The sequence below is a fragment of the Aptenodytes patagonicus genome, chromosome 3 (assembly GCF_965638725.1).
Source record: "Aptenodytes patagonicus chromosome 3, bAptPat1.pri.cur, whole genome shotgun sequence".
Lineage (NCBI taxonomy): Eukaryota > Metazoa > Chordata > Aves > Sphenisciformes > Spheniscidae > Aptenodytes > Aptenodytes patagonicus.
The window spans coordinates 39552149-39567053 of record NC_134951.1 but is presented as its reverse complement, the minus strand read 5'-3'; the positions used below and the strand labels follow the sequence as shown (position 1 = coordinate 39567053).

Here is a 14905-nt window from a genome sequence, read left to right as displayed (position 1 = left end):
GCCACAAGAAATGCCTTAAATACTGTACACAAATAGGTAAAACAAAATGCAATTTCTACAAAGCAAAACACACTAACATGTATAGTATACCTGCAGTCGGATCTTTGGCTAAAGCATTGTCCAAGGCACTTGTTATGGATTGGAAGAGATTCATCTTCTGAGTTTGCCCTGTGTGAAAGTGATTATTTAGCCATTTAATTTGGTTCAAAACACAAAGTACATTAAAAAACACTGGTACAAAACATGACTAAAAACTTAGTTAACAGTCATAAACAAGATCCCTGTTAGGAGTAACCCAAGACTTATTTGCTGAGTAAACTTAAATTATGGAATAGATGGGATTGAGCATGGTATACTTTGCAATCCCAAGGACTGTAATTCTACTACCCTGCATTCAACCTTTTTTTCAAAAACTATGCTCTTAGCTAGAGCAAATGCAGCTTTGCAATGCTTAGTCAAACACTAGGAACAATGACTAATACAACAGTTTTTCAAAGGAAGAAACCATAGGAAAGTATTATCGTTTTGAGGATTGGGATCCTTTCTGCTAAGATTCACCAGATCTCATTAAGCTTACTTCATCATTCTTCAGTTATTTTTTTTTTAAAGCTCCAGCCTTTCCTCTTTACAGACACCTATTATTATCAGAAGTTTTCTAGACCACTGGCCTGCTCTCTGGACTGCAGTTAGAAAGTGTCAGAAGTATCAAATCCACACTCCAAAGAAAGAAAACTTGATGCTTAACAGCTACACTTAAAATGAGTAAAGCAAATGCACCAGACTGCTGTATTAAAATCTTCTGCAGCACGGATTGAAAGAAAACCTTCAAAATCAAGACAGGCCACCCAAGCGCCCTTGTTCATTCCAGCACCGCAAGGAAAAACAAACAGGCCTGAAAACAATAGCCTAGTCCCCACTACTGTGACCAACTCAGATTCTCCAAGCAAATAAAATAATGCCTTATCAGAAACTCAGTGAATAAGAAATTGCCTGGCTGACATTTGGTAGCTCTTTCACTGGCAAAACCTCTATCTAAGTTATGACTAGGAGCCACAGCCCAGAAGAATACTACCTACCAGCACACACAGCATGTTAAAAACAAAAAAACAAAAAAAAAAAAAAAAAGAAAAGATGGTTAGGTGAAGATCCCAGACAAACAGGAGAACAGGTGTTAGAAATCAGAAAGGAGAACTACAGTCTGTTTCCAGTAGCTACAATATCTCTCAACAACCATTCAGCTTCCCTTCCTCCTAAATTGTTAATTAACATTAGCAGTTTTGTTAAAGACTCATGTCATGCCACACCAGAGCTGAGTCGCTGCATTGCTACACGTTCCTGTGCTTGGTAGCTTCACTTGTTACACTTTACATGACCTTTTAAGAGGAAACAGTAAAAAAAAATTGTTATGGGAACTGTTCAAATTATATGAAAGATGCAAATAATCCACATTTACAAATTCAAGGGAAGGGAAGTTGGGGAACAGCAGTTGTTTCTCTCTTTACTGTCATCCACATTAGTATTTAGGTTATCTTTTCCACAAGATACAATCCTTCCAGTATTTGATATAAATAAATGCCTATTATTCAAGCAACTGTCAGAAACTCATGCTGACTGTTCTGACCTGCTGCTCTTGCTTATAATAAAGGCCTCTGTATCAGCCCTTGTGGGAAAAGAGAAACTAATCGTGCCCTTCAGATTTGAACTGTGGAGTTGGAGATGCGTTATCTTAACAGTATGAGGGTCGGTATTGGCATAACTTTATTTTACTTTCACTATTTTTCCACAGAATTTCAAAGTGTATTTTAAATCGAAGGGAAATCGTTTTCTATCAATGAATGGGAACAAAAACTGTTGCTTCTTCACTATGATCTCAAGCAGGGACCTGCAGCACACAGGCTTTATTCTGTGACACCCTGGATGCCTATACCTCCCAATGACTAACAGAAACAGACGAGAGTTTTGGACTTGGACTTAACGACGAAGCTGGAATACCAAGGTATCCAACTAAGTAGCACCCTTCTAGAAGACAGTGCGGTTCATGTGAGAGAAACAGCTACTCTGCAGCTGGCAGGCTTCTTCCAGGAGAACTCAGCACTAGTCATTTGCAGGAGTGCATCTCAGACATGAAGCCAAAACACCAACTTCATTTCCCACTGATCTGCGTTTACTCTCAGTCGTGTGATCATGAGGATTACCTCAAACCTTTCACTAGACAGCAGTCTTTATTAATCACAGGTTTATTACCACATTCATGACTTAAGCATGCAGTAAAAAAATAGGGATGGATGTAAGTCATTAAGTTACTGCTAGAAGCTTTACCACTGAAACAGGAGAGGGGCAGAGGAAGGGCTTGCAGGTCTGAGCAGACGACGGGTGGTCCTACTGCAACCATTGCACCCACTGCCCAAAAACACTTCATCAAACCCACCCCGAGCGGTACCGGCAAGGCACCGAAGAGGCCTGGGGCACCACCGCCCCCGCTAGCGGCCCACGGGGGCCTTCCCACCCACAGCCCAAGTTTTTCGCGGAAAACCCGCAGGTGGAAGCGCCGCGGACACAGCGGGGGAAGCGCACCCAGGCGGAGGCCGCCGTCCGCCCGGGGTCTCGCCTCCAGCGCTGCGGCTGGCGGCGGCTGCCCCGCCGGGGAGGCCTCGCTCCCGCGGCCACCGCCGGCGCCCCGGCGAGGCAGGGCGGCCCGAGGGCGGAGACGGGAAGCGCCCACCCTTCTCCCTCCCTCCGCCCCACCCTGGCCGGGCGGGGGCCTCCCCCGAGAAGAAAGCGGCGGCGACGGGGCGGACCCGGCAGCAGAGCGAGGGTGAGCCCGGCCCGCGGGGTGGAGCCCGGCCCGGCCCCGCTCTCACCGTACGCGCTGGGCGCCGCGTCCGGCTGGAAAGCGAAGTGCGCCGCGGACCGGCGTGGCGCAGCCGACAGCGGGGGCAGGCGGCTCCAGAGCCCGCCGCGGCGGCGCACCACCGCCGCCGCCCCGCAGGCGAGCGCCCCGCGCAGCGCCAGCCCCGCCGCCGCCATCGCCGCTGCTGTCAGAGGCCGCCGCGGCCGCCGCGCGTTCTAAAGAGGCGGGGTCCTGGGCGGGCTTCCTGACTGGCCAGCAGCGGGTGGAGGACGGGCCAATCAGAAGCCGCCTTGCGGTGGGTGGAGGAGTGGGAGGGGAGAGGCAGTGCTTCCTGCGCGTGCGCGGAAGGCGCGCTGTTAGGGAGCGGGGCCGGTGCTCGGCACGCGGGGACGGCACGCGGGGGCGTGAGGCACGCCCGGAGGGCGGGAGCGGGCGGGGGCGGTGCGCGTGCGCGGTAACGGCAGCGGCAACGGCCGGGGCTGTGGTCGTTGGGGCTTGTTGCCGGGCGCGTGGGGAGGGTGGCGGTTCCTTCAGTCCTCGGGGTGGCTCTGCGTCTGTGTGCCTGGGCCGGGTCAGTGGGTGCTTTCCCCCTCTCGTCGGCGCTGCTGATAACGGGGTGCCGGGCACTGGGCGCATCGGGGAGTGCCGAATTGGGCCTCTCCCTCGGTGCTGTCACAGTCGTGGCTGAAACAAAAGTCTTCACCCTTCCCCTCAAACGTTTTTCTTTTCTTCCACTGGGATTTTCATATTGCCATCCCAGCATCAAGAAATACTGAAATGTCTGAAATCCTCAAATTCTACCCCAGCAGATGGCCCGGAAAGATAGAATTAATAGAGAGACCTGCAGGTATTACCTGTTTCTGTGTCTTTCCAACCCGCTTTGAACTGCACATCCAACCTCTCTCAGCGTCTCTTTTTTTTAATTCTTCTTGTCCAACGTCTTTTTTTCCACACTCGCTCATACCTTCATGACATTTTGTTTAGCAATTGAAATCACCATCTTTCATATGTATGTATTTTCCTTGTCAGGTTTTATAAAATACTCTTTCTAATGTTTTCCTTGCCAAAGTCACCACCTCACATTCCTTCTCCAGATGCTCCCATCACCCAGGTGAATCTTCTTGCTCTACTTTTGCAGCATCTCTTCCTCCGTATGTCCATTGTTGCCACCTTTCATTTGCCTCTGCATCAATCCTTTCCCTTTTACCAGTGCTTCACATCTTGTCCGTACACATGCTTCTCCATCAACCCTTTTCAGGCAGCCTCCAACACATGTGACAAGCCCCTTGGAGTTGTTCTTCCTTGTCTGTGTTGATATGACCTGTAAGACTGACCATATTGGATAGCATTTTTACTCTGCTCCAAGAACTTGCCTCAGAGAAAAAGACTAGAAACTAGAGTGACATATATATGGCATCATCTCTTTTAAATGAGAGGGCTCATGTGTAACCCTGTCTGAACAGGGCCTTGCTTTAAACACTGGAATATGAGATTTCATGTCTAATATGAAATATTTAGCACTATTATGATTAGATACTGTTTTTTTCTATCTGAGTTCCAAGCCATTACTGAATATCCCTGTTAATGACCACCAGACCATTTCAGTGAAGACCATTGTTTCATTACGCATTGTGTGAAAAAATATTTTTCATGTTGATTTTGAATTTCTTAATCATTGGGATTTATGCAAGATAAAAGGCTTAATCCTACTGCTAACTGGGGAGACCGGTCGCTTGCTCTTTAACATGCCCTTTATCCTTAGAGACTGCTGACAAAGCACTCGAGATCATGGTGTCAAACAAGTTCGTCTAACATATCCCAGTATATCCCATGGAAGCAAAATACTGATGAGTATCTAAAGGGGGTGAGAATTTTAATAAACAATAGAAAAGCAATCTCTCCAATGAAAGAGGATTATAAATGTCAAAAATGTTGAGATTGCTTCCAACTCCACTAGAAGGCAAAATGTAAATATTTGAAAAAGTTTAGTACATAGCAAACATTATAACCATCAAATGATATATAACCATTTATTTGTATGGCTAATAGTATAAAAGATTACAAATATCCAAGTTTATTATTCAAATAATTGTATTTCTTTCAGTAAGCAATGTATTCGAGTAGGAGGAATTTAGCTATATTGCACATCGTTGTGGCCAGATCTGCAAAACTTAAAAATGGAGAACAGATAGCGTAGAAAGGTATTACTTTTAAGTCTGTCATCTATTATTAATATGTCAGTTGTTGGACCTGTGAATTGCTAAACTCAAACTATAAACTATGAGACATATTCGGTTTATGTACAGTTAGTATTTGTCATGGTGTATTATTTATAGAATGTGGCAATAACCTTGGTCAGATATTCCAGGAGATGCTTCAGTTTTCAACACAGGCAGATAAAGGATCCTCCTTGCTTTCTTAGTTCGGTGACTGTTGTCTCCTACCTCTGGTGATATATGGAACTTGAAAAGGAAAAGAATGGTCATGCAGCACAGTATCTTACAGAGGAAGTTATGGCATTTATGATGGAAGGGTGGAAAGAAGAAATACCTTCAGTAAGACCCGTTCACCTGCTATTCAGACCTAGGTGAAAGAGAAAAAAGCGTCTGGAGATGAGGCTTGCCACCTAAATTATTATTGCCTTTTGAGTACAAAAGGTAGTTTGTCCACATGGCCTTGGGAATTTGCACTACTACTAAAATGGGAAATGGGCAATCAGAGAGATTTATCCAAATGTACTTTGGCTGACCAATATGTTAGCGGACATGAGTCCTAGCATTCATGTCTTTCCAGCTCTGATGGGGTAATAATTATATCCATGTTGTTCCTGGTATATGTTATGATATTCCAGCAACTTCAATTACATTTTGAAAACAGCTTTCTCATTTGGAAGTTGTTCAGTTACTTAGGGCCACTTCTGTTAAATCTATACACCAGACTTTTAAGAGCTGAAATCAGCTACGTTCCCCATCTGTGTGTATTAGTCATTATGTGCATCTTTAGTGTTGTTGACAACCATTAAAAAACTCTGGCAGTCATTACTATTATTTCTGAATAATGCAGAGCAATTAATGAGGATCTGATGATGACTGCAGACCCTACTGACGTGGGCCAGATTATGCCCATGTTTATGCCAGCATTAATCAGATGTAACTCCTTTGAAGTCCATGTTGTTACCTCTGATTGACATGGATCTAATTGTGAGCACATCGCAAGTATTGGACTGGTACGTGAGCATATGGCTCCATGTCTACTATTCTACTCCAAAATCTCTCAAAATTTGACAATAGCTTGCAGCTGAACCTTAGACTCCTTCTGAGCTTGTCATGTTTCCCAGTAAGTGTTGCTTTATTTAAATTACATCTCTGTAGATGATGAGGCATCCAGGTGATTTCTGTTGCATTCCTTCGAGCATAGTTTCACTGTTGTTTTTGTGTCAGTTCTGTCTGTCATGCTGTAGTGTTGCTCTAAGTTTTCCTTGCTGCTTTGTGGTTCATTGAAGGAATTTTGTAGCATGTTCTCCACCCGAACAGTTGATTAGCTGATTCACCCCCTCTTATAGGAGCTGCTCGTAAGCACTCTTGTCACGCTAATACTACGTCTTGGCTCTACAGCTGTTTTCTTGCTTCCTTTGCTGTCTTCTGTCCTCCTCCTACCCTAATTACAATCATCGGCTTTGTCCTTCTTTTTCTGTAATTTATTGGTACTTTGGAGCTGTTTTCTCGCCTGTCCCTGCTTCCTCACTCACACGAATGGGTTATTTTGCTGTTAGGGATAGTCGCTCTTTCTTGGGTATATATAACTGAGGAACTGTTTTCTGAAGTGTACTGTGGAAGGGAGACGATGTAGCTTTTGGCCTGGCTGGTTTTGTTACCAGGCTTGTATAGATTAGACGTGTGAACAGAAAGGGTAGTCTTACCCCTAGGAACAAGTAAGACAAACTGAACAAGAGCAGAGCAGCAGTGGTTTTGAGCAAAGGGACTTAGAAGTGAATGGTTTCATCTTAGGTAGCATAAATGCCAGGGACCATTTTGCAGTTTAGCAGAGAAATTACTATTTTAGACTTTGATAAAAATCAGACCAGGGGCATCTGGAGCCATCCAAGTTGTAGTCTGGCAGAGAGCAGGAAAAAAAGGAAAAGAAGTTTTAATGGAGTATTTTTGTACTCATTTGCATGTAGGGTCAGAAATCATCCAGTTATTTCTGCCGTATCACCCACTTCTGTGTTAAGACAGTGCTTTCCACTCAGTCTAGAATAGTAACTGTAGCTTTCATCCCCAATTGCTTTTTAGATTTTTAAACACTTCACCAGAATGATCACACTCGAGTTAAAGACAAGCCTATTTTTAAATGATATGAGTAATCCCTAACATTAAGTGAAGCAATGCTAGAAACAGTGGTGTCTGTCCACAGAGACATTATTCAGCTTTTTTTATAAGATGTTTCAGTGTTTCATAATTACGGGAAGAGAATCCCACTCTCCTCTGTTTAATTCAATCAGTTTTAATTGCTTTGAAACCACAGAGCATATTTAACTCTATTTTCTACTGTGACTCAATCTAGAAATACCTGTACAGGGAAATGATTTCTAATAGTTGACAGCTCATGATTCTAATGCAAAAAATGTCATAATGAAATCCAATTTGTACAAGGAATAAGGACCACATTTTTATCTTGAGGATAGTTAAATGTAGGAACAATTTACCTGAGAACATGCTGGATTCTCATCACTTCCATCCTTCAAATAATAACTAGATTTCTTTGTAGAAGATGTACTGTAGCTCAAACAAAAGTTATGATCTTGATACCAAAACTGCTGAGTGAGGTCATACTGAAATAATCATATTAATACCTTCCAGTTGTAAAATACCTGTTGTTGTTCACTAATAAATGAGAATCGCTATTTGACCGATCAGGAAAGTATGCCAAAAAGTCTCAGTCAATCAGATTCAGAAACAAGTGGAGATGGATTCTTCACGTATATATATACAACTGACATTATAAGCAGTGTTCAAAAAGCAAATATACGGAAGTCCTGTATTCAGGATTCTTGGGATAAAACATACCCATCCAGCAAATCATATATAAAACATGCTGGAATGCCTCTTGTTTATTTTGACAATATACTACAGTATACTGGTCAGTTTTGATGCCTGCTTATAGTATAGTCTTGTTCAGTGGAAGTTAAAAAAGTGAGAATAAAAAGGTATGATGGATCAACTTGTGCCAGGAATCCACTGAGACAAAGCCTCGCTGTTTCCCCATAGTTTGTCATTCCCCTAGAGCACGGTGCAGTTCCCATATCTATTTAAATGAGCTACCTTTATGAAGCATTTTGTCATCTAAAGGTAAGTCTGAAGCATAATTCTGTATTTTTGCTGCTATTTTTATTAGAGGACTATCTGCTTATTTTATTCAGACTGATAGCATTAGCTCCAATTTAAATAATAATGAACTGTAAACCTTAATCTCATCACGTGTACAGGTAGAAGTGTGTTACAAAAGGAGACAGAAAGGAAAATCCACTGTCCATGAATTATCTTTTGTCAGAAGATATGGTTTTATTCACTTTAGCTGGCTTTAAGTAACAGTCATGTGATCTAAAGAAGTCGCCTTTGGATCACATGAGTTCCCTACAGGTTTCCACAGTGTTCTGCCTGCTGCTGGCAGGTACTGCTCTAGAGATAACCGTGTACCAAGCAACATGTTCCACAGGCTTAAATAAGTGTTTGAGATTCCGTTTGCCTTGCCGCAGACTGACCTTGCGCTGCTGATCAGAGCGGGAGCTATGATCAGTTACAAAAATAGTAAATCTCTCCCCATAATGTTAATAGTAATTTCTGTAAATTAAACATACAGAATTTGTACTCTGCCAGCGAGTAAACAAGTAAAAGTCATACTCCTGCCATACAATTGTAAAATTTAGACTTTTAAGTATGGGGACACCAATTTCTATGCATCAGTTGTCCATTTGTTGAACTAGTATCAATAGCCAGAGAGGCAATATTGCACAAGTCAGTGCAGTATCCAGGCCCACGTTTCATTGCTCTCCAACATGAGAAGATTGGAAAGAACTGCATTCAGGGTGTGAACAATCAAAGCTACCCAAAAATGGAGCATACTCTAGGGACACCTATGCTAGTAACTTTATAAAAGCAAAACCCCATACTCAGCTGTCAGTTCTCCTAAATTTAATCCAAATGCCATATTTTTTTCCTTCTACGTACCTCTCCCTTTTAGTTTGACCATCTTTGCAGTTAGAGGATGGTCTAGGTATTTTTTTCCTAGGCTAATTTACAAAGGTTTCGGGTATTGGGTCATATTCAGATTCTAATGCTGCAGTCAGTGTGGCACTGGTATCTGCACCAATGCAGACACCCACCTGCAGCCATCTTTGAATTAGGTAGCTGGTTGTGGTATTTATTATTACTTCTTTTTTCCTCCACCCAATCCATTTTCTTCATCCCAGCAAAAAAATGTGTAGGTGCATTTTTAATTTTAACATAAAAAGAGTGTATATCTTTTTATATGCTCTTTTGACTAAAGAGTTTCATCACCACAGAGTACCTGCAAATTCTGTTGGTTACCACTCAAAGCAGGAATGCTTAACGCTCGTGCAATTCATATGGCTCTGGGGAAATCTAAGATTGGTTCAACATTTTTGTGACTCATTCAAAAAAACAACCAGGTTGTGGCAATGCTGTGCATTGATTCTTTCTATTTTTTATATAAAGAATTGTTTCAAGTAGGTATATGACAGACTTCTGCCTAAGTTTAATTTAGATGAACACAATATCTTGTAGCAGGTTTTCAGAGACACCCATAGGCAGCGTAGGCATTTAATGTAGAAATAACAGCTTCACTAACACCAAGAATTTAGACTAAATTAGGCAGCCTGGATCTCACTGAAAGCCAGTAATAGTAACAGTAATAATAATAGTAATTCACATTTTTATCCATAACCTTGATCTTTCTTTATATGTAAATAAATCTATCAAAGTCTATAAGAAATAGCATACCTTGAGAATTGTCTTACTGATTTGTAATTTTTCACGTGCACCATTAGGTGGCAGGAAACAATAACGATTTACTTGATGAAATGTCATACATATGTTGAAATACAGATCTGACAGATTGTTCTCTCCACCCTTTTTGAATCAGAATTATTTCCTACTGTGAACTGTCAAGAGCTTTGTCTAGTTAATTATTAAATGACTTACCAACAAGGCTCACTGCTTTCATCAAGACTGTTTCAGATTTCATTTCTGTGAATCCTTTTGTCAAATGAGAAAAAACAAGGCACATTCATCCTACTAGAAGTTCTCTAAAAATTAAATCTCACCGCAGTTGTATCTCTACTTCTAACCTCCACTTCTGCTTCTGGTCACGCTAAATTTGACTGCTGGAAGTAGCCCCTAGGCCAGGCTAATTCCAGCAGGCTTTAGTGGGAGGCAAGAAACTTTATTATTCTTTTGGGAGCCTTGATTCTAAACTGGTTGTAAGGGCTAGGCTTTTGTCTAGGTCCAGCTATAAATAAGGACTTTTTACATAACATAGGTACAAGAAGATTGAAGTGATGGGGTTTAGATACCCAGGCTGACAGACAGGTGGGTGCGTATAAAAAGATAGGGAATTTATACTGCCAGCAACATTTGTTTCTCTAAATCTAGATGGCTGCTGATTTTAGAATTGCAGTGGATGTCACGGGTGAGAGGGTAGGTGGCAGGAATCACAGAGCAAGACTTGTCTGCTTGGTAACTCACTCAATGATTGATGTATGGGAAGCTAATTCCGCTACTAGTGACTCTGTAGGAGTTAAGGATGCCTTTGCTCAGCATTTCCCAGAGACTTAGAATTAAGTCCCTGGCAGGAGTAGCCCCCAAGAGATTTATTCTTATTCCCTCAAACTCTTCTAGTGCTGTTGGTAGGAACTACGGCACAGATATTGTCACATGTGCTTAACTGGAAAGTCACAGTGCAGATTTTTCCATATGTTTATGTAATAAATTCATGCCAAAAAAGGAAGTAACAATTCCAGAAAATATGATACAGCTGCAGTTTGTCGTACCCAGCAAGTGTTAAGCTAACACTTGAAAGGAGGAAAAGCACAGGAGGGACATTTTGTTGATTTGTTATTGAGTATTCTGATATGCAGAGAAATTCAGCTCAATGCAGTTTTAACGTGACTGACTGAGTGACAGTAGAGAGACTGAAATCCATTATTCACAGAAAAATATGTGGTAGCAACTCACAGAACTTCTACAATGTGTCTCTTTTGTCCCAGGCAATAGCGTCTGGAAGCAAGGAGTCCTTTGTTCCCCCAGTTCAGCCCTGGTGTTGCCTGAGAACACTGGCAGCAAGCACACAGGCTGTAATCAGTATTTGTGAGGTCTACGTGTCTGCTTGGATTTGGGTTCAGTATTTTTCATCTTAGTCCCTGAGTTTCAGTCACTGTGTTGTATCCACCCAGTTCAGACATAGGCAATCCTGTGGGAAACTGTGTATCCGAACAGGAATCTTCAATAGTTAAAAATCCCAAACCCAATAATAATGATGGTACTACAAGATGACTTAAGCAACAGATTCTATTAACTTGGATTGCAGAAAATCAGATTCCTTCCAAATAGAAATACTTACTGCCTGTGCACATCATAGTCCCACGGCCACCATGGCTGTTGGCATAAAAGGCGGGTCATCTTCAACAGCCATTTGTTTCCTTCACAAATAACTCACAGATACAGATTTCAGAAAGCTGTCAAAGAAGACTGAAGTTAATTCAGCATGCTATCAGCCTTAGCATCTGACAGCAGTCTTGTTACTCCAAATGCATTAGTCTTGCGGTCAATCCATAGATCACCCTACCCTATTTCTACTTTCTCTATCTACTCTGTAGATCAGGGATATGCCAGGAAAGATGCAGCATAGCCCTGGAGATCATGGGAGAGGAGCTGCAGTGTGTAAGGAGACTGAACTCGGACCCTGTGTGAAACCCAACAAGCGGTATTTTTTCCGGTGCATTGTGAGCCGTTCAATAGTCAAGAATTGCTGTCTTTGAAAGACTTGATGAAAAACAGGAGTCACTAAGCAAGTGTGTTTCTCTGAGGGGATTGTGTTCGATGGGGCTGTCCAGGCTCTCTGCAGGACAGGCTGCTGGGAACAGGTAGGTGTCATGCAATGCAATATGCAGTGCAAGCTGTGTGCACATTATAATTTGCCCCTGGAGTCCACAGCACACTGTGACCCCTGGCTTGGATTTCACATAAAGTGATCTCTGCTTGTAAATGCTAACGATGCTGCTATGCTCTCACTAGCTTGGTGCCTAACAGCGTATTGGTTAATGCTGTTGACTGGGTCTGGGGCAGAGGTGATTTACTTATCTTTGTGTCAAAGGTCAAGCTGATCACTTATTGTGCCTTATGTTTTTAAAACCGCGGGTAAGTAGTATGAAATATTTGGATCGCCAGAAAGGAAAGGTCTTTTCAGTCTGCATGATTCACATGTGGGTTACCATATGCCTGAAGCTAGGGAAGACTCTTTATCTGTTACCCGACTGTTTTCCATATGATGGTCTTCACAGCTGTATCAGAAATGTCAAGAGCTGCTTACTCAGCTGAAGATTTTCATTAGTGCCTTTGGTCCTTTCATTGTTTTACAATCAGATGTGAAAGTCTGCCCCAGAAGAGGATAAACATGTTCTAAGATATTGTCGTATTTTGAGAATGCAAGGACCTAAACAAGATTCAGTCTCAGTGGATCCTCCTTAGAAGTTATAGTTGTTTGCAAGAATGGTCACAAACACTTTTTTGACTTCTCCTGAGCTGTGTCCAAGAGGACGGAGTTCAGCCCCCTTTGCAGGATTTTGTATCTTCCATCTACTTTCTGAGGTAATAAAGACAAGAACACAACAAATTACCTGCTTCAGCACAAAAAAACCCATTATTAATTTTTATTGCTATTCTGCCTCATCTCCTTTTACAGAGAGCATCAAACAGTTTGTTTTTGGTTTTCTTGAACTGTCTAGGTAATAAACTGTAAATTTGTACTTTCCAGTACTTTCTTTTGAGGAGCCCCCAGTAAACGAAAACATATTTCAGAATGAAAAGAAGGGATAACATTTCACTGTAAGATAGGAGGAAAACGCTTGGTCTGAACTAACTCAAATTAATGAAAGAGTTTCCTTTGTAAGGGGGATCTCGGGCAGGACAGTAGAAGCTGGTTAGCTGGACAAGTCAAAAAATTCAGGAGAGCAGCAAGAAAAAGTGTATTTCCTAGGCATATGATGACTCTGTGAAGACTCATGCTCTATACCATCTTGCTCTGTCTTCTCACATCACCCAGAAATGAGATTAGTGGAAAGAAAGAAGTTTGCTTTCTTAGTACGCTTTTCCTAGCATGCTGAGAAGATGATAACAGGAAGTAGGGTGAGATAGAAAACAGGAGTGGTTTTGTTCGGGTCTGCAAGATACTGGGATGATTTGAATTGCAGTAGATGAATGCCTAGGGTTGTTTTCCTTCAAATGTGCCAGGAGGTGGTACAAGACCTACTGATGGTTTCATATGTACTGTCAAATCTACTGCCTACGACCGCACACATTCAGCTTCTTGTGAAAGACTATTACAGACAAGACCAAAGGAAAAACTACTCTTGCAAGCAATGCTTTACCTGCCCAAAACAAACAACAGCAAGGGTGGTTTGTGTACCAATTTGTAGGAGGAGGTCTGAGGATTTTCATCCTTTCCTTAAGGCTGGGATCTAGGAAAAGAACCTGAAGGGTAAGAGAGGAAGAAGGATGCAGTTGCAAAACAAAAAGACTAACTGACAGAGAAGAATAAGTTGAGAAATGAATTTGCAGTAATGGAAAGGGATGTGAAAAAGCAGGCAGATGATGGAATGGCAAAAGAGAAAATTAGGGAAGCCAGTTGCAACAGAGGAGAGGAAGATGTGATTGAGATAGCTAAGAGGTGGAGCCTATGACAGAGCAATGAGGCTGTACGTGAGACTATGACATAGAACAGGAAACAAAATGACCTCCAGGTGAAGAAAGGAACAGATGGGAGCAAATCTGAGAGTCACCTCTGTACCAGAGAGACTCATCCTCTGACTCAAGCAGATCAAGTGAACATAATGTTAGGCCATCAGTCAAAAACAAGAGAAGGAGATATGGACCAGAAGTTGAAAACTGTCAGAGTAGGGATGGCAGGAGGGGCTGACAGAGGCCGATGGATAGGGGACATAACTGTTGTCTTGGATGAACACCTTGGAGTGAGAAAAGCTGTTTGAATTGAATGACAATATTGGTACAAGAAAGAATGCGCATATATTAGTCGTTAATAATCTAGAATTGGAATTAGAAAGTTCCTAACCATCAGATCAGAAGGCTCTGGGTGCTGTCCCATTAGGAATAGAGCATTCAAACACATCCTAGATTATCTTCAGGTGGAGCTTGATAAGTGTGGGGATGTAATCATATAGAAGATTGATATCCACGATGAGAGACACCAGACTGGATGTTGTAGGAGGACCTTCCTAGTCCCTGCCCTAATCTTATTTTCCTAATAATGATGCTGTTGACTCATATATATTGACCAGGACAGGTGCAGACAGACACATATTTGCCTCACTCGCTTTCCAAGCCAACTGGATGCCACCCACCTCTGGAATCTGTGTAGCTGGAGTGGCCCAGGGCTCTGCCCAAGTTGTTAAATCTGTACAAATACATGACTTTCAGATCTGAACTGGCTTGCTTTTGCCTAACTTGGAGTGTGGGTGAGGGAGTCCACACCTATCGATACACCTTCAGAAGGCTGTGCAGGGCTCGCATGTTCAGTGCCTCAGAGGAGTGTGAAAACTACTTAGATTAGGGGTGCAGGGACTGTACAAGCTGATGTAGCAGGGCTGAGGGGACTCGAGATCCCAGAGGAAACGTAGTAGCAACATTTACTAATCCAGGGTACCACAGCAGCACGCTCGGTAGCCGTGTGCAACATCTCTCTCCTCACTTCTGTCAGTGTGATGTTTGGTGGCAGACTAGAAGTCTGATTCACCAACATTGT

The 14905-nt window shown here is 42.5% G+C and overlaps 1 protein-coding gene across 2 annotated transcripts in view; it reads right to left on the bottom strand.

The window, feature by feature from the left end:
- Nucleotides 1–2984, bottom strand: part of BCKDHB (branched chain keto acid dehydrogenase E1 subunit beta) — a 134779-nt gene extending 131795 nt beyond the window's left edge. The window contains exons 1-2 of one of the 2 annotated variants that reach the window (XM_076333130.1): nucleotides 2862–2984; nucleotides 91–168 (exon numbers count right to left, since the gene is read on the bottom strand). In XM_076333130.1, the coding sequence (XP_076189245.1) occupies nucleotides 91–154 (64 nt within the window). In that variant the 5' untranslated portion in view covers nucleotides 155–168; nucleotides 2862–2984. Of the gene's footprint in view, nucleotides 1–90; nucleotides 169–2861 lie in introns of those variants that run through there. The other variant, XM_076333131.1, reaches the window with a different exon arrangement.
- Between the last annotated feature and the right edge of the window lie 11921 nt (nucleotides 2985–14905).